This window comes from Plectrocnemia conspersa, unplaced genomic scaffold (assembly GCF_051122295.1).
Source record: "Plectrocnemia conspersa isolate PC_06_02 unplaced genomic scaffold, ASM5112229v1 ptg000009l, whole genome shotgun sequence".
In the NCBI taxonomy this organism is placed as follows: Eukaryota; Metazoa; Arthropoda; class Insecta; order Trichoptera; family Polycentropodidae; genus Plectrocnemia; species Plectrocnemia conspersa.
Window position 1 is genome coordinate 16,689,004 of NW_028277173.1, and position 27,060 is coordinate 16,716,063.

A 27,060-nucleotide genomic window follows, 5' to 3' on the forward strand; every position below is an offset into this window, starting at 1 on the left:
ATCGCAAAATTCTGCCTTTATCGATTAATCTTTAGGTGGGTAGTTGAATCGGTCGGGTGACTCAAATCACAATAACAGTTCAGTACCGGCGCAAGAACATTCTAGGTCACTGGGACACAATATACCTCTTCCGTAATTCAACGATCCACTGAGTTCTTTTATATTAATGACTCAATCGCTGTTGCCCAAAGAATGTCCCCGCGAGTACGGTAAACAGTAAAAATCGTACTTATCAAATATATACATAACCGAAATCAGCGAAGGGGTCAGTAAAATGCGCGAAATATTTGACGATTATTATTATTTTCTTCTTCAAGTGAATTACACACAATTATATATAATATATTATATTTACAGTCTGTTAAAAAATCATTATTAAATCATATAAAACGCTTTTTTTGTCCCTTAATATAATTAAACAATAGTATACATAGATTTTTTTTTTATATATGTATATATATATATATATATTTATTTAATTTAACATAATATCACATATAAACGCATTTTTGACAATACATAACGTACTATTCCATAAAATTTACGTAAGCAATTGTGCATATTTATATAAATATTTACAAGTGTATAAGATTCTATTTAGAGTATTGAAACTATATTTAAAAATTAATCGATGTATTTATTAAAATTCGTATTTTTATGTTCTAAAAAACACCATCTATTACTTATATTGAAAATTAACTGTTTATCCTAGACTCGACTCATTCACAAAATTATTATATTATACAATTTTCGGAATACAGTGAGAGGCATCTATTGATAATTCCAAATAATTAATCACATTAGAGTTTGGTTATATAACAAATTTATTATCTTATATATAAATGCGACTAGAAAGCTCACTTATTTTTAAAGATATTTGTTTACAGATTTTTAGATTTATATAATGTGTTTAATACTCTTAAAAATTTAATTTGTATATATTATGAATTAAATATTATATACACAGATACACTTAAATTACCTATATTTTTAAAATAGGTTTACGTTCTTTATCATGGAATAATGCTTAAATTAGGACACTTAAAACATCAGATTCGTTATATTATTAAAAAAAAGTAATTTTAGTCTCTTCTTCAATTTTTATACATGTCGCACAGTACTTTTTCCATTGGAGTAGCGCCTATGGTACGCGAGAAGAACAATCTTTCCAAACGAGGAGCTGGAACAGCTCTCAATAACGGCAAGAGCAGTAGAAGTCTGCCAAAGCGAGCTGGTCTTCCAGGAGCTAAAGCTCTTGCGTGTTGGAGAAGCATCACTTGAGCCTGATCTTGCAAATGTTCAATTTGGAGCGGCTCTTTCAAACCGCGTGTTTCTAAAAATAAATCAATTCTTAGAAATATTCGTTGAATGAATTCATAGCTACATAAAAATCAAATACCTGATCTAAACAACACGATCGCTTTCATGCACGCAAATTCAGCTGGATCTACTAGAACTGCTTTATATCTTGCTAAAGTGTCTTGCAAGATGCGTAAATCTCGAGCTTGGCTCGGTTGACCAGGCGCTGCAGGTCCTGATTGATTATTTTCTTGTCCACATGTAAAAAGAGGAGCGCCTCCAGCTTCTAACGGCATACACCATTGTATGGCATTTAACAGAAATAATTCAGCCCAAGCTTCTTCTAATAAGATGACCTAATTTTGATTAAAAACATTAGTCAATGTTACAAGATAAGCACAATTAATATAAAGACAAATCATACCTGATCCCTAAAAGCTAAGCTTGCAAAAGACGGTAGATTTTTAGCCCATTTCACAGCCATAAATAGCAGTCTAGCCGAAGTCTCGTGAGCTGCTTCTTGAGCTAGAGTAGTGCCTTGAATAGGTCCCAGCAAAGGTCCTGCTCCTAAATTTCCACTATGCTCCCTCCACGGACTGTCTTCTGGATTTGTAACATCCACGTCTATGCTGTCGTCTGGAATAATCAAATATCCATTTGTGGGATTAGGTAAAAATGTATACAGCAGCGCTGCTTGATATGGTGGCTACGAGGTTTAAATGCGGCGCATCCCTTGGGAGCAATTAGGATCTTTAAGTCCCAAATACCTTAATCCGGGTAACCCAGGTGGTCGGATTAATCGTAACACTTTATGTTCTACGGAGGGAGGTCCAAAATTATCTGACTTTTAATATAAACTAATGATTTTTTGAGTGCTTTGAAAAAATCTACATACAATATCGGCAAAATGAATTTACGAATTGATATACTGTGCACCAAATGTGCAAAATTTAAATCAATTAAAAAAATATAGTCTAAATGAATGCTATATCTTTTTTAATTAAAATCAGAGAAACCTTGATAGGTCTACTATTGTATAAATTTACAAATTCTAAGTACAAAAGGTGAGAAGAAGAGAGTGGAAGGAAGAGAAAATGTATTAAAAAAAATTATTACGACTATTTTTTTATTATTTTACCATAAATTGTGATTTTAGTTAAAGAAAACAGCACAATATTTTAGGATATTTACAACTTAGTTTAATTAAAATCTTACAATATTATATTCACAAATTCCTATTTCTCATACAAGAAGGGTCAGGGACGTCATTTCAGATTTTTCCAGGAGAGGGCAAAAGTTAGCCAGTCAGTGGTCGTTTTTTTAATATTTTAATTTAATTATGATTCATAGTATTTCATTAAATGCCAAGAATTTTTCTAGCTAAATTCAAGGGGGTCCATGTTTAGAATCCACGTCAAAAGCAATAGAATCGTGCCGTCCAAGTCGACTTTTTATAACAATAATACGGCCCTCAATAAGTGAGAATTGAATGATACATTATAACGTTTCAGAAGTCAAAAATCCACGCCAAAAGCAATATAATCGTGTCGGCGCCATCGCTGTGAGAAGCGTTCTCACAGGCACCGACACGATTTCATTGCTTTTGACGTGAATTTTTGACTTCTGAGAAGTGATAATTGTTTTTGCGCCCTCATATTGTCCTAAATTCGGTTTAAATATACTTTAACTAATACTCTCATATCAAAAGTCCGTATTAATATCGGTAAAAATAGCTATCATATATTTAAAAATAGTGTAATATCGAAGTGCAGACAAGCTTTGGAGCAATATGCGAAAGGCGACGACTGTCTGTACTTCTTATTCCGCTTATACTATTTTCCTCTGAGAGATTGTATTGTAGACTTGACTTTATAAATCTATAATTACTTCTAGAACTTGTATTAGGTTAAGTTGGATTTGGTAAATTCGTGAAGGATAGGTTTGGGTTTGAACAACAAACGGACGTTTTGCAACTGTCAAATTGAGTTTCATAGACATTTTAGAGCAGTATATAATTTCACTGTTAAATTATATTTTCGGTAGTAGAAATATATATCTACTGGTGAAAATGTATTTGGACTTCACTAGTTAATATATAACTTCACTGTAATATTTATACATCGCATTTAAATAAATAATGATAAGTATTTAAATATATTCAATATTGCTGTATATGGAAGAGTTAAGAGCATATAATTTTACGAGCACCTGTCAGATAAATTATATTTTCACTGGTAAAAATATTTATTATTATTTTAAATTTAATTTTTTTTTTAATTTTATTATCTTGAACAATGCTTTTGGGATAGATTTGAGACTATTTTTTTAGATTTTCTTTGAAAGATAACCCGATAATTCTTAGTTTTGAATCAGGGATATCATTTTAGATTTTTCGAAGGAGGAGGAGAGGGGAGGCAAAAATTCGCCAGCCAGTGTCCATTTTTTTAGTATTTCGATTTCATTAAAATTCGTAGTATTTCAGACTAAATTCAAAGAGGGTGGGGGGGGGGGAACCTGAACTTCATATATATTTTTTTAATAAAGAAAATAATCCGTGGAAATTATAATATAATTATTTCATAACTTTATTGAATGTTCACTTTTGTGATAAAAAAACCAGTCCCATAAAAATAAGTTGCGGCAAATGCTGAGTTTTAAGTTCAATTTTATACAGCTCTAGAACTTTGGTTCAAAAGAATCAAAAGAGTCGCATTTTCTTTATAATACTTGTATACGGTACAAATTCCAGAAAAATTTTCTTAATTGATTGACTTATGTCCATACTTTTAGAACATGTTGGACACTAATACATCAATTCGCAGACTACTATTTGAGTAACAGTGTTTTAACTGTATTTAATTAAGTTAATAAAAATATATATAAATAATTACCATCGTCTCCTGTGTCAACTTTGCTGGGCGATCTGCTGCGACTTGAAAGTGGCGACGTCGAAGGCGGCGGCGGTGGCATCGGAGCTGGAAGTGGAGTCCTCGCCGCTGATGCTGGAGACGTGGAGTCCAAACAGCCAGATACCAACGAACCATATCTATTAGGTGACAGAAGGGCCAGCGATACTGGAGGCCTGGAAGCATGTGATGCACATTTGTTAGGGCCGTTCGTCACGCCCACTCGAACTCATTGAATGCATTTGATTTAATGTGGGTTTTAGAGGGATGAAAAAATAATTTAAGCCATATGCCGTGCAAAAGTTTGATACGATACATAAGACATAGTGTGACTGAACCGTTGTTAAGTCACATAGGAGTCGGTGCCCACGCTTTGTAGCCACATTATAAAGTAAACAACATTGCTCTTTCACCCGGTAGGCCTTTGTGACCGGTTGAATGGTTTAGCTCTTAGGCACCTCGGTAATAGACTGAGTCAGGTGGAAGGTTGGTTTTGCCATAGCGTTTCGGCTTTGATGACAAGCGCTCATGTATAATTATGGATCACAATTGAGCATTCTCTTATGTTTGTTGGCCTTTTTAAGGCATTCGCTCACATGAAAAACGGTCGCCTAGTAGATTTGACGAGAAAAGAGCGACGAATTTATAAAATCATAAAAAAATATATTTTTAGCATCACCAAAAGTGTGACATAGATTTTTGTGTCGATTAATTGAAAACAGCTACATTATAAATTATAAAGCAGGGGTATCCAACCTGGGGCTGGCGGGCCGCATGCGCTCCACAACACTTGCTCATGCAGCCTACATATTAAATTACTAATAAAATTATATTTTAGCATGGCACGTCGTCAATAACAAAATAAATTCTATATAAATCAAGGATTGAATCATCATTAATATAATGTTTCTGAATCTTCTGTAAACTTCTATGAAGTGTACTTTACTTCAGTAAAGTGATTATCACGAACTGAAAATACGAAGAGGAAAGCCAGCACTTGAATTTGAAAATGGCTGATTTAACATTTCTAGTGTGCATATCACAGCTCATTTCAATCAATTGAACATACATCTCCAAGATGAAAATCAGTTAATGAATTGAATGTTTCAAAAAGCTACGGAATTTAAAATTAAAAAAAATTGTGCTTATCTGAGAATAAAAACAGAGGATTAATTCACTTTAAGTATTGTCTGAACAAAATCACGTAAACTTAATTGCTATTTTGTCACGTAACTTTGTAAATAGATTTTAAATTTCAGAAACCAGCAACTGCATTTAGTATATTTGTTATTCTATTCTTAGTTAACATCGACATTAAGCCAGCAAACTAATAGATATAATGTATATAATCTAAATCAGATATTTAATTTTAAGAATTATTTATATAAGTATTTTTATTAGACTTTCATGAATTTATAACTGCATAATGAAAAATACCCTGCACTCTTTATGACGTATATCTGGGTGAGCTTATTAATTTTTTTTTTGTATGAAGCATACAAAAAGCAAAACCAAAACAAAAAAATAGACGAGCATCTTTAAATCGCTACGTTCATTATTAAACCAAATATTGATGCACAGTTATTGTTTTTTTGTGTAAAAATTAACATTGTAATGGACGGATTAGAAATACAGATTAAACTGTAGAAAAAATAAATATAAAATTCTCTGGTTTTTGACATTTTTTGTCGGGCAATGCGGTCCAGAGCTTCCACAATGTTGGATACCCCTGTAATACAGGGAAGAAACCAAATAAGACACTGAAGATTTTTAGATTTTATAACTAACTATATGTATGTATATTTTACATACACCGTTTTTAGAGCGAAATTCCAACATACATATTTTTTGAGAAACTATTTTATAATTGAATTTTCATATTGTATGTATTATACTATTCTTTAGTCATTAAAAGATTATATTTACAATCCTTTTGCACTTTTTTCTAAACAATTATATAACAAAGTATTTATTTTAAATTAAACTTTTATTAATATATATTATTTATTAGGCAAAAAACGCTAATATATTTATTATTATTATATTTATGCAAAAGACGGCTCCCTTGAGACTGAGCATTTATATTTTATAAAACTATTTATTTATATTTAAGCAGTAAAAATAATTCAGAATAAAAAAATTAACAATACCCTGATTGCAATGTAATAAGAATATTATACACAAAGAAGTATTGTGTATAAATCGAAGGGACTAAATCACATACAATTTACAGTTAAGTTATTAGTTTTCTGCAATACATTAATCCGGAACATATTTTCTATCATAACAAAGTTCGATGGCCAAGCCTAATAAATATGCTTCGACGATTGTTCGATCTAATAGATTATATAATCATATTTTTGGCATTGAAAAATATTCTCAATCTTCCAGAAATAAAGTAAATATTTGCAACAATGCGCTACAAGAAACAGCTATATACTCATGATTTTGTTATAAGTTTAATTTTAATTAAAACTGCGTCTGTTTTAGCAACATTTATTGAATAAAACAGTTGATTAATTTTTAACAATAAAAATATGATAATACAAGTAACTTTGAAGAGTATGCTAAAATAAGCAAAGCTTTGAATAATGAATTTTCATAGATTTGCTGTCTTGGAAAAAATTAAAAAGTAGATTATCGATAGTTTGAAATCCATTTTCAGCTCAGTATTAATAATATACATTGTGAATAACAGCATTGTATTCACAATTTTAAAGCATTAGTTAATAAATATGCAGTTATTACAACTCTTCATAAAGAAATATGCAGTTTTTACTCATTTGATTCTGGTCAATTTGGAAATTTATAAGATTTTTCCTAATAAATGGTTGTTTTCCACAAAAATTCAATAATTTAATTTATGTGTAGAATATGTGGTTTTCAAATATGTTAAGAGCTTTTTCTAGAGACAAGATTTATTCTAAGCGAAACAATGTGTACTTTTTAGCGATTAATAAATATTAAAATTACAATAAAAAGTGCATAAACTAGTAAAAAAATAGAATTACACTTGAAGGCTATAACTATAAACTCAAAATTAATCATTTAAAAATTATTTAAGTTTTTCACAATACATACACGTGTTTTATTTTAATTTAATATTGTTTATAGTTAACCATACAAAAGCAATAAAACAAGTCTGGGTGTTTTGTCAAAAGGTCTAAACGTAAATGTATTAGAAATTATCTTGTAATTCTATAGTAAGTTATCTCACCCATGTGGCAGAAATTTTTTTTTTACAATATAATATATATTCATATGTATGTACCGGAGAGTCTGTGGAAAAATTATCCATGAATTTTTAACGGAAATTCCCGGCTTTTATGTCGTCTCATGTTCCGGGAAATATATTGTAAAATATTCAATTTTATTATTGATTATGTTATAAATAATTAATGGCACATACCGTAATTTATAGCTGAATTTCGAGTTATATATTTATATGAAATATTACTTAGAAATAAACATTAAATATATTACGTATAAAAATTGGATCAAAAGTATATGCAATATTTTTTTATAAAATCATCTTATTTTTGTATTATGGTAATTATTTTTTGCTAACATATTTTAGATTTTGTTTGAAATACTAAATATTGCATAAGCATTATTCTGTGTTGAGACAACACGGGAATTGTACTGTCTCGTGTCACGAGGTATAAAAAAAGTAAACCGAGACTTTCAGATTTACTACTGAAAAATATTACAAAAGCTCGACTGTGTTGGCAAGGAAAATTATTTTTGAAGTTGCTTCCAAAAATATATTTTAATAATAGAAAAAAATTATTAGAACATATTTTTTTATTTAGAAAGTTTAGAATCAGACACCGAAATAATTATAAATATGACTTTAACAACCAAAGAAAAATTAAATAATTAACTTATAAACTAACATAATATTTCTCGGGTAAATAATAATAAATTAAATCAACGAAATAAATTTAAAATTTTGCGACCATACGGAGAATGGACTCGAAATGAACATTTTAATCCTTTTGTAAAAATTTACTCACAATTAAAACAACATCAACGAAAAGTGAGCGAGTATTCTCAAAGGCAGGAATATTTACTACAAAAATAAGAAATATACTATCTGATTCATTTCTTTCACAAAAATAAAATATGTATTCTTATTTGTATAATATAATTTTAAAATTACTGCTTTGAATATTTAATAGTAAATTCGTTTTTCATTACAGTGACTTTGATTAACAACTTTTAAATTAAAAATATACACACAGTTAAATAAGTTATAAATACGTGTGATTTAAACGAGATTGTTAATTTAAATCACGTTTATTTCAGCTTTGGTGTCTATTTCTATTACCTACGTACGAAAGCACGCATTAAAATTAGACGGCAAACACGTGATACGTGAAATCCGCGAGGCTTTCGCTAATCGAGCAAGGCGTAAAACAGCAGAACATGTTTGATCATCCAACCTTTAGTGGCTTTGATGGCTGAAACTAAGTTCAGCAGACTGAAACGAAGCCAAATCGGTCGTGTTCGCTGGGTTTTACTATGATTTCATATTGACTAACACTATCTACGTATTATATGTATATGTGTGTATTTCACCAACCATTTTCCAATCAATTAGATTATCAATGGATAATATAAGATAATGTTTAATGTGAGATAATTTACCCAAAAACTCCCACGGCGACAGCAGCCTCTCGTAGAGCTCTTTCTTGACCCATATCTCGTAGAGCTTCAGGTCTGATCGTAGCTGTGTTTCTTGGTTGGCGCTCGTTTTGTACAGCTGAAAAAATATTTAAAAATAATAGAATATTTTATTAATTAAAGCATATTTTATTTTTAAATTAAGTTTAATGCTCATTTAGCACACTACAATAATTTATGGATTGAACACGAAATAATGGATTTTCGCCCATAATGCGTCTTCTAAATATTTCCATCAGAGGGTTGCAAGTCAAAACAATTATAACAGTTAATAATAGCAAACATGTAGTCGTCACGTGTCCATTCTGGTACATCAATCTATGGTTCGCATTATTTTTCCCCTGTGCGCCGCGTCAAACACACTCTTCCCAGCGGCCCACCCGACCGTTCCGCTTAATGGAATCATAGAGCGTGAAATATTAACTCAGCTCAGGTAAATATGTCAGGAGCATCGTAATATTATGACAGGAGTTGTCAGATGCACGTCGATGGATGCTGGCAGATGATTGGACACAATGCGTTGTTGCATCACCGGACAAAAGACAATCGACGGGCGGACGCCGAGATAAAATTATAGCGCTGAATTAATGTATAATTTTAGATTAAAGTATTTTAGTTTCCTATGTAATTCGGTTATGATATAAACGTGTTACGTCATATACTAATCAATTTAGATGTTAGAGAATATATAACGCTTTCATGATATTGAGATAAATTTTAAGGAGCTCGGCTGAAATGTATGCTCTGTATAATTACATATTGTAAAAAATGTACATCTACAATGAAAACCAGGTTCAATCTTTAAGCTTAGAATATGTACTTCAATGAGTGTGAGATTTAAAAGATTATATAATCATCTTTTTGGATATGAAACATTTTTTTGATTTATCAGAACATATTTTAATAATTTATTTTTATTTATTTACACAACAAGGACTAACAAGAAAAACAGTAATATACTCATGTTTTGGTGATAAATTTAAACGCGTTATAATTAAAGCTGCGTCTGTTTTGGCAACATTTATTAAATAAAGCAGTTAATCAATTATGGTGCTAATATTGAAAAATATGCTAAAATAGCTATAGTTTCGAATGACAAATTTTCTTGAAGATTTTTTGTCAAAATTTAAAAAGTTTTTCAATATTTTGAGGTTTATTTTTAATCGATATTAATATTAATATTAGTAAACTACAACTGAAGAAAATAGACCTGCTGCGTAATCCTGATTAATAAGCATTACACTGCTGTAAAAAATATTTTGTACAACTCCCTTGATTCTAGTAAAATCGTAAATATTCAATAATTTTTAAATGGATTGTTTTTTGGTCACTTATTGATTTTCTATATGCAATATTTCATTTTTGTTACTTATTGCTTTTCTATAAAAAATCATTCATATAATTATAATGCTAAACATGATACGTAGTTGCGTATCATGTTTAGCAGTAAAAAAATACGAAATTTAATATAAAAAGTGCTTATACTATCAAAAATCTTATTGCAGTTGTAGGCTCCAATTCTAATATCAGATATCAATAAAAATAATATTTACTTTCGCAGGTCTGATACCACATGGTATTTTTCAAGAATATGTCGAAAGCAAAGCTATGAGTGATACATTTTCCCCTAAATTTGTTGATTTGAACATAATTGGAAAAGTTCGAGATCCATTATCAGTTGTAATTTATACTATAGCGAGTAAATTCTAGCTAAGAACAATAGACATGCAGGATAATCCTGTTAATTAAAAAGCATAATATTCTCGTATACAAATAAACAGTTTCTTCAACTATCTTACATCTGTTATAACCTAGATTTATTTTATTATTTTTGGAGCATCTTATATATGTAAAATTATATCCGTTTAAAAGAAGTTATAAAAACTTTAATTTTAAAGGTCTCCCCTCATATTTATAAAATAATGAAATATAGGAAATAATTGTATTCCTCTCAATAAGATATATTTTTTTTATAGATTTTATTCTTATATTTGTAAATTGAATTTAGATTTTACTTTTATGTTTTATAAATTTGACTAAAATTTTTTGGGAATTGTTTTATTATTCCAATAAATTATATTTGATTTTACAGATAATATGTTCAAGAAATCAATAAATCATAGAAGCAGGGATTTTTTTAAACAAAAAAGGTGCCGGAACTCTATTCTTACTAATCGTTCTACTAAAATAAAATTATATGCAAATATAATTTATATAGAATTCAAAGCAGCTTTTTCTATGCCACGAAGCGCATAAAAAAATTTAGAGATTTATTTTAAAATTTATTGATATGAGAGTATTGATCAAAGTGTATTTAAACCGAATTTTGGTCAATAGGAGCGCGCAAAAACAATTATCATTTCTCAGAAGTCAAAAATTCACGTCAAAAGCAATAAAATCGCAGTTGAAACGCTCAGTAACGAGCGTTTCCACTGCGACGGCGACGCAAAATAGCAACTATTTGAATAAATTAATTAATTGTTTCAACATATTTTATAATTAATTACCGTTATTATTAAAAAAATATAAAAAATGATCTTGATCAGATATTTTATGACATCACATCTTCATATTAGTACAAGTTAGTAAATAACTATACATTAAAAAATCATTCACCCTTTAAAATGGAAGCCTCTGCAGCCTTGTACATACATCATTCCGTACGTGTTTTTATTAAAACAAATGTATCAAGGATAGATAAAATATAGATGTGATACGCGTATAGAGATGTATGTGCGCGGGTAGATGAACCAATATTTTACGGTGGCAATACTCAGAAATGGATGGGAATAAATTGGAGACAAAAGAAAATGGCTTTTGTGGGAAACATTACGATGTTCAACGTCTCTTTTATCTCATTCCCCTTATTTCAGGTTGGATCGTAAACCCACGCCCGGTCTATGCGACAATTCTCCCTTTATTTGCCTTATATATGTGTATATGTATCTATACATATATATGAATACACGTGATAAATATTTTATAGCACTAAAAAGATATGCAATCAATCAGATTGTAATATTATATGTGTGTAACTTTAAACCCACCATTTTTAGTATTATGGATATTTTATTTCGTTCTATTTTAATTTCCATATTTCCTTCAAGCATTATTTCTTATTTAAAATTTTTTTTTGTGTATTAAAATCTTTGCCTTTTTAAAAACATTTACTTTTTTATGATCGACTATAATGTTATTAAATATAAATAATGATTTTTAAATTTATTTGGTTAATATAAATTATATTTTCAACTATTTTGACTTCTCAATATAATACAATAATAAAAATATGTTTTGTAACCATAAAAACATATCAGCAAAATAAACTACAAGCCTATAATAATGTAATATATATGAACATACATTGTAACCGTTAACATGTTCTGCATACTAAACAACCAATCCAATCACTGCCACTGAGTACAAATTTGATAATCCGCATACGATGTGAATATGCACTCTGATTTTATTTCCCAAGGCTACTTTAAATTCTAAAGTACAATTTTTTTATATATAAAGGTTGTTAATAAGTTACATTTATAGATTGCTTTGAATTTAGATTATGAATCGCAGAATTAGCTAATCATATTTTTCATAACGGATATATAATATTTAATTGCGCTCCCAATTTTATGCATCGATTTATCAAAAGTAGCTAAATCTTTAAATATATTATAAAAAGTATCACCTGAAAAACACTTGAGAGTTCGCTGCTTTTATTATTGTTTCAGTACGTGTATCCCACCTAAAGGGATGAGATTGTGAGCCTTTTGGATCTTGCCTATGTAAATGTATTTAAATTAGGGGACGGAAAAGCACGGTCTAAGCACCGAGCGGTGATGCTTCACGCCTTATTCCGCACCCATGAGAATACTCTACAATCTAGCGTAATACGGACAAAGACAGTTAAGATCCCATCTCGGAAAACTATCAAAAAATGTATTTGTAAACAAAATAAATATATACAGATATGTACGATGAACATATTATACATTGATGCTTTGGGTCAAAAGTAGTGGACATCAGGTGGATGGTTAGCTGGTATGAAGTGTTCCAGAAAATAAAAGCAGGGTTTGTCGTGTGCAAAGCGATTTTGAATTCGGTGTGCCGGGGGTGTGTTTTGTTTTGAATAATAGATTGTAGGTGGTGGGGCGTAATCCTGGGGGATAACCCGGGAGCAGGCAAGTGGGCCGTAAGCCCGTGAAGTGCAGGTCGGAGCGGGACGGATTAAATATAGGATTTAAAAGACATTAATCAGTGTCTCGCTGATCCCGCCGCTGCCTCCGCCATGTAGTTTCAGCTTTAACCCGACGCTACTTTTGTGCCGTGCTGTATAATAACGTCTACAGTATTACGACAAAGGCGTTACAAATACAAATTTATTAATATATATATATTAAACTAGTTTTAAAACATATTTTTTTCTCTTTCACTGACAAGGAATTGTGACTCCCAACATTTTTTATAAATCCTGGAATCAAGATTCATTTTGAATAATCTCAGTATTCGAGTTTTATATATATTACAGATAATATATGTACATAGCAGTGAAGTTACATTTTTACTGCCACTTAAATGAAATTATATCCAAATACATATATATTTCTACAAGCGAAAACATAATTTAATTGATCGGCGCTAGTGAAATTATGCTGTAATTAAACCCATTTTCTGTTCAAACCCAAACCTAACCTAAACATATAAACCAAATCCAAAATGGCACAATGAAAGTTTTTAAACTATGTATAGTTCATTTTGAAACTTTTATTAGGTCAACTTGGAATTGGTTAATCCGTTTAGGTTATGTTTGAGATTGCCGTTTTGCAACTGTCGAATTGAGTTACGACTGTTTAGAGCAGTAGCATATATTTTCATCAGTTTAATTATATTTTAAAAACGTAGTTGTAGGACAAAATATCACATGTTTCGAACATCCGTATAGGGTATGAATACAGTTTCACTGATATTGACAAGTGAAATTATAATTCAATTGTTTGATACTTTTTAACTAGCTTAATTTATGATAATAAATTTATACTAGTGAAAATATAACTTTACTTAAAAATACATTACCATTTAAATATATACATATACATAAATAAATAAATCACAGACTACATTATTTATAATGTTTATTTGCGTCATGAATTCATTAAATAACTCATATGCAATCATTATGTTGTATACTTTTATCTTTACAGTAATTAATAAATCAATATCTAAAGAATTTTTTTAATTAAATAATAAACATCGGCTTTCTATTTTTAAACCAAAAAACAAAATATTTTAGGATCATCTAAATAAAAGTCATCATAAGTTATTTTATTTTTACTCTTCATAATTGAATTATTATTATTAATAATATTAGAAATACATTTGGTAAATAATTTAACTTTTTAGATGCCGTGGTATTGTGGTGAACGACAAGTTGCAATTTTTTATTTAAAATACAATAGACCCTACATGCTATTTGGGTGCCTGTTGCTTTATATATGAGCAAGCTAAAGATTGGATATTTCACCACACGCGCCTGATTCGTACTGCAACAAAAATATTTTCTAGTCCCCCATCTACACGCGCCCAAATAACACGTTCCCAATTTAGTAGAAGGGTAAAAAATTAAACATGTGATCTATTATTTAGATTATGTTTGTGATAAATAAATCCTAGTATTACTCAAATATTTTCATAAGTGTCAGTGTGTGCTATTTATTTTATAACACTGCTTATAAAATATTTAGGTTTAAAGAAGAGCGCTTATACAAACTCATATGATATGAAAATATACAATGCGTTAACCTGCTTATGGCACATAAACGGTTAATTATTAGTAGAAATATGTAAAATGTATATACCTAACATCGTAATTATCAGTAAAAAAATTTCAAATTTTTTAAAAGATAATGTATAATTTTTATTATTTAGGTTTATTTAAATTTATCTTGTTAAATTTATATCATAACAATAATTATATAAATTTGTTAACAGAATATTACTATTTATAGTGGTTGTAAAGCATTTAAGAATATTTGAACTAATTTAATTTTTAATAAAAAATGACTGAAATTTTTTAAGAAATCTGCAAATTTCTCGAGAAATGAGATTTTTTGATCTGGCATTTTCACGAAAAGAGCCACTAGTTATACGGCATATATAAAATTATCTACCTAGTACACTTTGAATAACTTTCATTATATATTCATGCCAATACCTCACAATTTTACACTGAAGAGGCAACAATAATTCCTTGTCGTTGAATGTCCACCTATAAAGACGCATTATATATGGTGTTATATTATAAACATACTAGAATTGATTATAAAGGCAACAAAGTTATTATTTAAAAAATATATTATAAAATATCTAGTTCGCACCAAAACTGTTGGAGAATTTAGGTGCGAGCGAGCGTTGTTCAGAACTTGAACAGCCTATGAATAACTCTTAAGGAATCTATTTAATTGTATGTAGGATGCGAAAGTATTCAGAGCGACGAACGAAGCGGAAATAACGACAGAGCGGCGGCAGAGAGCACGCTTGGCTTGTTGTGTTGACATTTGACAATGTTGCGAGTCCAACCATACAAGTTGTCTCTAAAACACATTGATAATCATATAATACTGTCAACATGCGAATGACAAATAGACCAGTTGTACAATTTTCAGCGTTACAGCATTAACAACACTATACGATGGCACTATTTCCAAATGAAAAAAATGTTTTTTACCATCTGTCAAAATACTTCTTACTATTTAATATAAATTATGGGCAATCCAATTTTTAATTTAATCATTTAATATAAATTCCGAGCTTTTGCTCTCTGATAATTATTCTGGCCGCTTAAATTCTGGCCGCTTAATTCTGAAAACAACCGTATTTAAATTTTGATCATAAAGCTTTTTTAACTGAAATAACAGGTATAGAAAATTGACTAAATAAGCAATGAAATCAATCATTCTCTTTACTTAAAAATTAAAAATAATATTTCAAAACGTATAAAACATGTTTTAAAACCGGTAAGCCGACGCTTAACAGTTTCGTTAGTTTTCCAAAGTTAGCAGACTTTGCAAACAGGCTGTGTTTCGGGAAAATAAGAGAGCAGGTGTGGCGGATTGATCCGCGCCTCTACAACTCCATATAAATGCGCAGATTCACTTTGGTCGTTTAATTCCCATTTAGTGGCGCTCGCTGCCAGGAAATGAAGGAGCGGAGGAGCCGCCATCTTTTTTCCTGCACCATCGCAAATCCAGCTCATGTCAAACGGTGGCTCGCTATCATTCAGAGTTATTTAAAAGCATTTTTTTTATTAGGCGCACCTATATATATATACTTTTACGGATGATAACCGAATTGCTAATTAACAGTAACGTTCTTAGTAACGTATCACATTTTTTTTATGATGAACGAAATTATTAGTTACAGGAAAGTAACAATTATCAGCTATGAGTAGATTTTAGCAATGAGATGATTAAGTATAGGAATCTGACACAGCCATGTTTTATTAATTGGAAACTATTTATAATGTTATAATAATAACCATGTGGTTTGAGCCGGTTTTTATTGATGTTTTTGCTGTACGACTACGACATTTAAATAAACATTTGTTGTATAAATTCTTGGACAGTTTGTACTACCATCATACGTTGCATATTTACCAATGTAACGTAACAAACTAGACCCCCCATTTTATTTTTAGATTCTTCGCAGCAGAATCGTATTTTTTGTAATAAAAATATGTATCGTTTTATACCGTTGAAAATATCTAAAGATTAAATCATACCTGATTTGATAAACACTCAAGTTAAAGATTCATAGGTTGATCTAAATTTTTTTCATACACAACCTTTCAGTATGCTGATTAAAAAGTCTCTATTATTTTCTAAAAAGTATTATTTAATTATTAATATCTAATTTTTTAATAATAATTATTTAATAAAAACTGTGTTTGCTTTGATATATTTTACTATTATTATTAAATAATATAATTTGTGTTAGAAAGCTTTTTATGTTTAATGTTCAAATTTTAATATTTTGTAAGAGAAATTTCATTCGATGGTAGAATACATATTAGGTATAGTATATCACAGATTGAAAAGCGCGCCTTGCGCAAAGTTTCAATGTATTGGCTAAGACTCGAGGGGTGATAGAATTTATGTTTCTTTCTCTAACCGGTTGGGAAAGTTTTTGATGTGTTTTCATATTACACGGGAAACCGTAACGACAAATGGCTCTTTATATGCAGGATGGCAATAATAAAAGTTTTGATTCAATCCGCCCGAAGAGCGAAGCGAAAAAATGAAAAACTACAATAAAAAAACACAAAATGGAACCGTAAAACTTCCGAAAAGATGACAATCGCATAAAAGAAAAAGAAGAAAACATTAAAAATAATTGCGTTCATCGAAGGGTGCCGTTATTTATGACGCAAATGGCGTTTGTGGTGTCGACCGCCCCCTTTTAATTCTTTCGTGCTTTCTTTCGGGAAATCTCTTTCTCAAGCCACCCCCTCGAAGGCCGGACGTTATAGGTTGATATTATTATTTTATCGTCAAAGTATTCCGCAAGGGGTGGCGTGAACCGAAGGAGGGGAAAACGGTAGGAGAGAGGGAGCAGACAGGCGAAAGGAGCACTACAAAAGGCGGAATGGTGACAAAAGAAAACGGCAAAGAGGGCAGATGTGCTCTAAAAATCTCAACTTTTGGGATTTAATAATATAAATACGTTTAAAAAATACACAATCGTAAAAAATATAATATATAAAAAAATATGAAATCAATTGAAAAAATTCTAACTTTATCAAAAAGTTAAAATTGTGGAAAGATCATTTAATAAAATATAATATGACTCAAATACAAAAAAGAAATAATTAAAACAAGCACTTATAGTATTTCTGTATTTTAGATGTAATAGTTTACGGACACCTAATTCTGTTTTTAAGCAAAAAAATACTAGGATTGAATTTTACACAATTCTAAAAAAAAATGTATATATTTTTAAGCTTTGATTCGATTTTTATTCGATTTAAAAAAAATGAGCTACATAGTGGTTAATTTGAAATTTATTGAACACAATATAGTGCATAGATTTAGTTTTATCAAGGAGAAAATATAAAAGATAAAAGATAGCTTGCAAAAAATACAAATAGATGGAAATTCCATGAAGCAGATTTACAAGCAGAAAAAATAAATGCAATAACATACATTAAAGACACAAAGGTTAAAAATAAAAATTTCTCACAAGTACAAGGACATTTATTTATTTAATTAAAGCTGAAATTGCATATGCAGAAAAGCCTGTTTATAAATTATTTCCTCTAAGAACAATTAAAATATTTAAAGATAACGACTACCCTTCAGATCAAATTTGAAATACATAAGAAACTGGTCTTTTAATATAGCTAAAGATCGTATTATTTTTTTATTTTTCTGTAACGCGATTTAGAGTACTTGCTGAATAATTTGTTACATTTTTATGAATAGGGGTGACTATTGTGCATTTCTGTAGATCATGAAATAATAACGTCTTAAGAATCACGCCATAAATAGGTTTTTAAGAAGCAGTGAGTCTGACTTCGCAACCTTTCAAAATTAAATCGGGAACCAGAAGAACGTTCAGTATATAAATCCTCAAAGCTATATTTAATATTTGAGCGTTAATACTGAAAAAAGTACAAGAATAAATAATCTACCGAAGGCGAAAAAGATCCCTTGGAAAAAAACAGAATCAACGAACGATTTTTTTTCTGAAATAATAATATTGTCAATGAAATATAAAAATTGTTTAGTATCAATTTTTTAACCCAAAGAATTAGGTTTAATTCCCATAGCACATTTTAATTTCACTATTTAAAATGACACATAAATTTATTGATGAAAATATAAATAAAAACAGACTCTGTTCAAACAAAGTTGTTAAATGTGCATAAACAAACATATTGTTGTTAAAATACAAAAAGGTGGATGCTTATGAAACTGTGTTTGTGAGCTAAAAAGGAGACGAAAAAAAACAATTTTCGTCGGAAAATTTGCAAAGCCTTAAAAAGGCGTTACGGACGCGTTGGAGTGAAACATAAACAAAGCCGTCACAAAGACAAAGGGAGAGTTAAAAAGTTGAGGTGACAAAGCACTACTTCAACCGCGGAATATCTTCACGCTTTTTTGCCTACAAAAACGGTTCAAAATGTTCGCATACACAAAAGAAAAGCGCGCATTGATAGTAACGTTTATTTTTCAAGGTTTTTTTTGTTCGATATATAAAAAAAACCTTATATGTATGTATATTTTGTCGTCAAAAAAGCGTAAATAATAAAGGAAAAATTTACATGAAAGTCTCTTTTGTGTATTACTGTTAAGTCTCAGGTCCGTTTGGTATTCGAGTCACTTGCGCCAAAAGGACTGACCCGCCTTGTAACAGTGGGAGTAAATTGGATTAACTGCAGAGAACGACGGCTGAGAGAAAATACTGTTAAAAGTGATTTCGGCGTTTTGAAGGGAAGACCTTACTTTGTTTCGTCGGTGGTGGCGGGTGTGAGTTTTGTTGTTGATCAATACAATTAAGGTCTGGCAGTTGTTACTCCTTTGAAATTACACATCGAAGCATCTTGCTTAATTTGTGTTCATTCAATTTTTAAACTTCCTACAAAACATTGATTTCTTTTGTAAATTGATCAAAATATTATATGCAATGAACATATTCATTGTGTGAGAATAATGTCATTGTTATAAAAAGTATCATCTCCCCTTTCTCTGTGCCCTTGTTCGTTCGGCACCTTCGTTTCGGCCGCATGCGGTTTTTGCATATTAAACCAATTATTTGGCATTTTGAAGCCGACGCTAACGATGAGGCGTCGAAATTTGTGTCGAAAGGACGCTCGCAGGACATGCCGCCGCTTTTGAAAGGCGTGGAGGGAAAAAAGCATGAGAACGCGTGCCGGCAACCCTTAATTGGCACCATTATCTTGTCGCCCGAGGTAAACCCAAAGCCCTAGCTAAATTTTTGCATAAATCAAGCCGTGTGTTTCAATTTTATCGTTTGAGTTAAACCCTTGACGCTAAGGAGTCAAAACGAACTATTGAACCGAACTAACTAAAATTTAAATTAAATAAAAGTGTTTGAGTATCAGACTGTTGCAAATAAAATATCGTATTTTTATCCTGCTTAATCGTTTTTAATTTCTATAATGCTTGTTTTTTATATAATATGCACGATTTTAAGGTTTATTAGCATGTTATTTTTTATATTTTGTAATACAATGAATCATCGACTTCGCACTTATTTATATAAAAATAAAGTATTTTTTTAATACAAAATATAGTATGTAGATTTTCTAACATGATAGCAGTGAAGATCAGAGCTTGGATAACAGAGAATAATTTTATAATTTAATTAAGATAGACTAATACTTCTAAGGATTGAAAAATATGACTTCTAATTTACCACAGCAAAATTCATGAATGACTTTAAAAAATATTCGCAAATAATTTCTATGCTTTAAATGAAAATCTAATCGATTGGCATTTATAAGAACATTTTAGAAGCCTGGCTTATTTATCATTTTATGCTAGAGTTAATAATTAAAATATTACATATATAATAATCACTATTTAATATGTTATTGTAAGTTAATAATGCACATCATGTGACTAGAATAAAAAGTTAAAAATTATGCTTCTTCCTCCGAATACAACCTCAAACTTTCAACCAATTGATCAATATGTTCAATAAAAAATTCACTAACTATATTTAGACAGACAGAACACAATTTCAAGAGTATGATATATATAAAGGTATAAAAATATTGGTAATGCCTGAGAAAGATGATAATGTTGAGGATTTAATTTTCAACAGAAATGAGGAACGTAGTTCTGATAGATCATGAAAACAAGAAAAAATAATATTTTCAGAAAAACAACAGTAAGAAAATGAGCAACTGAATCAGTTTTTGAACAATGAATAATTAAATCTGATCATGAACGAAGTGTCAAAATCAATGAACAATGCTTTATATGCTATACATTAATTTACTTAGAATGGAAAAGAGATACAAGGAAAACATTACATACATGTATTATAGATTGTACTTAAATAAATGTATGTATTTTCACATATCTCTTAAAGCTCACTATTGTATTTTATATCAAAAATGATCGAACTTAAGTTTTGTTCGACTTGTGCAGTTTTTAACTTCATGAAATCCTTCGAAAGCATCTAACTTGATAATTTACTGTATAGCATATTATATCAATAAGCTAATTTTTATTACTTCAAATATTTTTTTACGTAGAATGTGCGTTTAAATAATATATTTTACATACATATGATTAATGATTCGCGAAATTACAGATGTTTTTTTTATAAATACATCATATGATATAAATAGCAATTCAATTTATGACAAATATTTTATATGATCAAACATATAAGAAAATATATAAATGGTAGACCATACTTTTTTTACAAAATAAAAGACAATAAAAAACTTCATGGCTAACTTTCATTCATTGAACTAAAGTAATAGATAAATGTAATATATATTTTTTATATTAATCTTATTTACTTCTATTAAGATTTTCAAAATTACGTCTATCTACATATTTCATTTGATATGTTACTTTCAGGAACAATAGTTTTGCTTAATTTTCTTGATGGCAATTTAATTATGTGAAATTTAAATAAAATGTGTATCAGTATTGTGGGAATTAGTAGCATTATTAATTGTAATGCAAAAGTAAACATCATATGGTTTTACGATGGTTTTCATCTTATAAGAATGTTTCTATCTGAAGTTAAACGTACATACATACAAGTTTTTTTGTATTTATTTAAATGAATATTGGTGTTGAATTTTTATTTTAGTTCATAAGAGATTTATTATGTTTTAATCTAATATTTTTAATACTTCTAAAGCTTTTTTTGTATTCTTTAAGAATTGAATTGTTTGAATATAAACTCTTTTGCATTACTAATAAATTAAAACAGTATCTAATATGATGATATCTAAATAATATAATTATCAATACACACCAATCAAAGTGTAAAATAATATTTAATATAATTTACGTGGATTTTACACATATATAGTATATAGAAATATGAAAAGCTTAGATTTACTACTGTGCTTGTAAAAAGCGAAATTTCATATGAAATAACTTTCTTTATAGAAGCTCTTGTAAGTTTTTACTCACACAAGCTTTTGAAGCAACCTAACATTTATTAATTATACATAAAAAATTAAATATATAGATGATGTCAGTACTTGAGTATTCGGGCGAATATGCGAGAAGTCCTGGAAACCTCTTCTGGCAATCACGCTTGCTATACGAATACGTTTGCGGGTAGAACACTAAAGCTTCTATCGGGTCGAGCTTATCTTGGTCTCGTATAACTGCAACAATAATCGGGAATATATTTCGCGACATATTGCAATATGATCGATCGTCAAAAATAGGCTCGATCCGATGGGCATATACAAATTTTTACAATAATTGCGTTTCTATATGGTGATTGCACGGAGGGTTAAGTGCGCATAATCCCAAAGGGGTGGAACGCGTTTAGGGTAAATTTCGACCCATTTGCAGAATGGTCGGGTATAAATGCACCCCACAAGGGTTAATATGCATATATTTTTATTATTTAATGTGAGCACCGGCGCGCGGCATAATGAGGGGCGGAAAACCGACATACGCAACAAGCATAACTTTTTTTTTATTTCGTTGGTGTTAGTCAAGAAGTTATGTTGCGAAAGGGTCCAAGAGGGTTGCTGACATAAGTAATATACATCCATTACACCATATAAAATATACACAATAATAGTACCATACTGACATTTAATACAATTAATTTTGCTAATCGGCAAATAATAAAATATACAAAATGCATAATAATATATTAGTCTAACTAATTGACGAGATAAAGATTTTTTTAATGTGAGTCATGGTTTGAAAACTATTGTTATACCTTGTATATTAAACAATAATTAATTGTAAAGCAGCGAAACAATCATTTCGCAATGGTATATTTCATTTTATTCGAATAGAATCGTCAAAAGCTGAAAATGAGTCTTAACTAGTTGTTAACCCTTTGCTTTGTATTTTAATACAGAGCCGGTGAGAATGGTTTTGAATTTTAGAAACAATCTAAATCCCGCACCGCAGGACCAGTCACGCCCTTTTGGATGTCCTTAGGGCTGCTCCCATAGTCCTGGGGGTAATTGGTCGCGTCGGCACGTGGCAAGCAAATACTCCCCGCGGGACATTGGCGGATATGCTCGTCTAATTGAAGTGTTTTGATTCATTTAGCCGCTCAAACAACTCATTCGGTGATAATATTTCAAAAATATCATACCACTATGTGTGAATGTGTTAGTAATTTATACATATTGTAAGGTAGATGTCAGGAATTTGCTAAACATAACAAATATTTTCATTATGAACTACAGATTGTAATGGATTCAATATAAAGTACCTATATTAGGGTCAACGCCAACAAATATTTTATAATAATATTCCTTAAATCTCAAAGTAAAATAGAAAAAAGCTTATAAAGGTAAATAATATATAAGCTATGCCGTATTTTAATACAGTTTTTTGAGGTGTTCTATAAATAATCGAAGATATTGTATTAAGATAATGATTTCACGTTATGAAACCTACAGTAATGGATAGCATTTAAATTAAAATATAGCAAATTAACCAAGATTTAAAAAGCAATAAAAATTATAACCCATCACGAACGTGTGACTTCTCTTACTCCATTCAATAATTTACTCTTTGCGTGTGGTTTAACTGGCCTCTAAGCTTAGTTGGTCTGTGATATTCTCAATTAATAAGAACCTCAATAAAAAATATGAACATATTAAAAAAAACTGAATGAATAATAGTGCCATTCTGTATAAAGAAGAAGTGAATATATTTAAAGCAATTTAATACGAAAAATATTATTTTTCTACTTTAAAAATCATACTTACAGACCAAAATTAGGCTTAAATAAGTAAAATGTAATATTTTTAATAAATAATATAAAAATAATAGTTATGTATAATAAATCAATAAGCAATATACTATTAATGTAATATTTGTTTTCTTAAAGTTAAAAGTTGATTCCAGAATAAATCTCTTAGAGCTTAAAAAATATATTATCCTATATTTATCAAAGTTTGTCTGTCCCACTTTACATTTCGAAAAGAACACTAGCAATATGTTTTATACAGAACACCTTTTAATAAATAATATTATGTACGTAATAATCTATATATTGATTTAAATTACAGAAATATTAAATAGTATAGATAATAAATAATATAAAATTTGATTCAAAACAAATTTATTTTAATACAAAAAATCTATTAGTAATTTAGTAAATAGTTAAAATTTTCCAAATCAATGTGTTTTATTTCAGTACAAACCAACCCTCAAAGTCTTATTAGGATTTTAAATTAACCAAAAATGTACAATAAAACGCAGTTGGTTGCAAAAGAATTAAATACATATGTCATTAAGGCAACAATTCTGACTAGCACATTTAAAGGCAATATTTTTATATTTTTTATAAGTAATTTTATTGAATTCTAGCGACTTGTATTTTGCTTCAAGCGGTTTAAATTGCAAATACACATTGCTTTCGTCGTTACAATAAATAAGTTATAAAGAAATTCGATAAATATGGCAAAGATTGGCATGAGAGATAAATTATTTTCTTTTAGTTAATTTTATATGGCATATATTTCTTGTATTATGTCTTGTATTATGTCAATGTATTAAAAATTATAGCTTTTGGCAAATTATTTTATATGAATGAAATTAATGTAAAAATTAATACTGGCACTAGCTGACTCAAAAAACTTTGTTTCTCCGAAATGATATTTGGTTTAATTTTCTTATAAGTAATTTTTCAAAGATAAATTCGAAGAAAAAAGAATGAATTTACTGTTCACAAAAATAAAAATATTGAACTATGAAGGAAAAATGTATGGAATTTACTGATAACATAGCTGCAAGATTTATTTATCATAAAAAAGCCTCAGCTTTATCATAAAAAAGTGCTTGCAAGTTTAAGGCATGTTATAAGAATAAAAGTAGAGCACTTTATGAAACTATGATCAGTTGTGTTAAGAGGAAAATACAGAAAAGACAGTATCTAGTTATTTTAATAATTTTAGTTATATTGAAAGCAAACTGTAAACTGCAAACCACAATTTTTTTGCAGCAAAAAAAATTAAAGCTTTAAAATAAATATTTTTTTATTGCTTTCAAAGATATCCTTATAAAATCTTATATTATATTTTGATATTTAAGATTTTTTAAATTTCAGTAAAATATTTTTTAATACTTGTAAGTTTTACTATTATATAATATGATACACATAATTTAACATTTTTAAGTTTTGGGCATATAGTAAGAATAAAATAAACTTTTTAACATAAATGAATTGCATCTTTAAATTGCTACCGAGTGAAACTAAATATTTGATCTTTAGAAGAAAAAACAATTTAGTGAAAATAACGAATTAAAAAAATGTAAGTATTTACACTATGTTTGTATTTAGATACATTAGACAATTTTACACTTTTTAGTTGAATCGTTTATTTATAAAGTAATTTGAACATATAGTTTTAAGAACTTTTTTATCAAATAAAACATTCTCGGCTAAAGAGTTTTAACATGTTTTTTGAAAGAACAAAGGTTGAGCCCAGTTTATTTGTTCAATGTTACAGTTCTTGTAATATTATAGGTAAAATGAAGAATAATTATTTGTGATTATATATATGAAGATCGCAATATAATAACCTGTTAACACGTTATAGGCCACTGACGCGCTTTTGTGTCACTTGTAATTTTAGCGATAATTAGTAGAAGATAATTTGTATATGTAAAACCAAAATTTTGTCGTATTTAAGATATAAATTAAATAAATCCATATCATTTTTTGTTGAATAGACTTGCCTTGGGCTCTTTTTATGGCATTTTTTTAATTTGGCAAAATGTTAAAATGTGTAACATATACCAGCTATTACAATACAATTTATCTTACAAATTTAATGCATTGAAAAATGTAGAAATCTTAACAGGAAGCTAAGAACACGAACGGAAACATCGAATGGTAGATGTATCGACCGGAATAGCGACACTGTTCAAATTCTCAATTTCTCCACTCCGCGGGCGCATTTTGAGCCCGGGGCTCTGGTCCAATTAGCACCCGGGAACTGGATCACCGTTCTGTCGATTCCTTTGGAGACGGAACGGATCCTCGATGGCCCGAGGCACCGACGTGCATAGAGCCTCGCGTTAATCCAAAGTCGCGCGTTTTGTTCAAAGCGATGAGAAATTGTCTTATCCGCCCCCTGAGTCGGAGTTTGTGATACAGACGCGATAATTAATTTGTGTCAAAGAACCGTTCCGCTTACCTTTAACCGAGATTTTGTATATCGCTACAGGAGGGATTATAATCGCGGCGCGGTACGAAATTATTGAGAGAGATATCTTACCATCTTTGTTCATTCCCATGGTTAGGCATTTCTTGAGACGACACGCTTGGCATTGATTTCTGTGCGCCTTGTCAACCACGCACCTGCCCGTTCCCGCTTGGCATCTGTACAAACAAAAACACACTGAGAATGAAAACTTACTGTTTGCAAAATCAAAATGTAACATACGCATCTCCCCCTGGTCTAATTATACCGATACGAATTTGATTATACAGAGACATAAGATCCCTCGTCGGGTATGGGTTATGCTAGCAATCGAATGTAAATAAATTTGACATTTGTATCCACCGGGAGTTAGGAACGGGGAGCAGGTTGGTCGGATTAAAAAGTCATCAATCAAACAATCCTCGGTATGTTTACGTTTAATGGTTCTAAAATAAGTTAATAAATTATATATATGTTAAAAGCTACTATAATTTCACTTTTTTTGAGGTGAAGATAAATTAAAACTTGATTATATATAAATTTTTTTATTGCTATATAATCAAGTTTTATACTTGAATATTTTAAAAACATTTTTAAGTTTGACTAGTATATATTATGTACATATATAATTTATTTATAGCTATATTGTTGGTGTAAGATTAGTTATTGTAATGTTCTGTTGTACGTAGTATTCTGAGAATTTAATTTATATTTTTGCTATGGTCGTTTTTATCACTATTTCGGCAATTTGTGACATATATAATT

At 29.6% G+C, this 27,060-nt stretch overlaps 1 protein-coding gene and 1 long non-coding RNA gene across 9 annotated transcripts in view; one reads left to right on the forward strand and one right to left on the reverse strand.

The window, feature by feature from the left end:
* Positions 1-284: 284 nt before the first annotated feature.
* The window catches only part of Hr51 (photoreceptor-specific nuclear hormone receptor 51), a 45,239-nt gene continuing 18,463 nt past the window's right edge, over positions 285-27,060 (reverse strand). For 2 of the 8 annotated variants that reach the window (XM_088191395.1, XM_088191394.1), the window contains 7 exons: positions 26,371-26,474; positions 22,144-22,272; positions 8,856-8,970; positions 4,191-4,345; positions 1,724-1,935; positions 1,400-1,655; positions 285-1,333 (listed from right to left, as the gene is read on the reverse strand). In XM_088191395.1, coding sequence (XP_088047521.1) covers positions 1,095-1,333; positions 1,400-1,655; positions 1,724-1,935; positions 4,191-4,345; positions 8,856-8,970; positions 22,144-22,272; positions 26,371-26,474 — 1,210 coding nt within the window. In that variant the 3' untranslated portion in view covers positions 285-1,094. Of the gene's footprint in view, positions 1,334-1,399; positions 1,656-1,723; positions 1,936-4,190; positions 4,382-8,855; positions 8,971-22,143; positions 22,273-26,370; positions 26,475-27,060 lie in introns of all 8 variants that reach the window. The other 6 variants (XM_088191393.1, XM_088191391.1, XM_088191397.1 and 3 more) reach the window with 3 other exon arrangements.
* LOC148232075 (uncharacterized) lies at positions 17,978-20,730 on the forward strand. The gene is made up of 2 exons (XR_015810577.1): positions 17,978-20,003; positions 20,227-20,730. It is a non-coding gene; the product is annotated as an uncharacterized LOC148232075 (long non-coding RNA).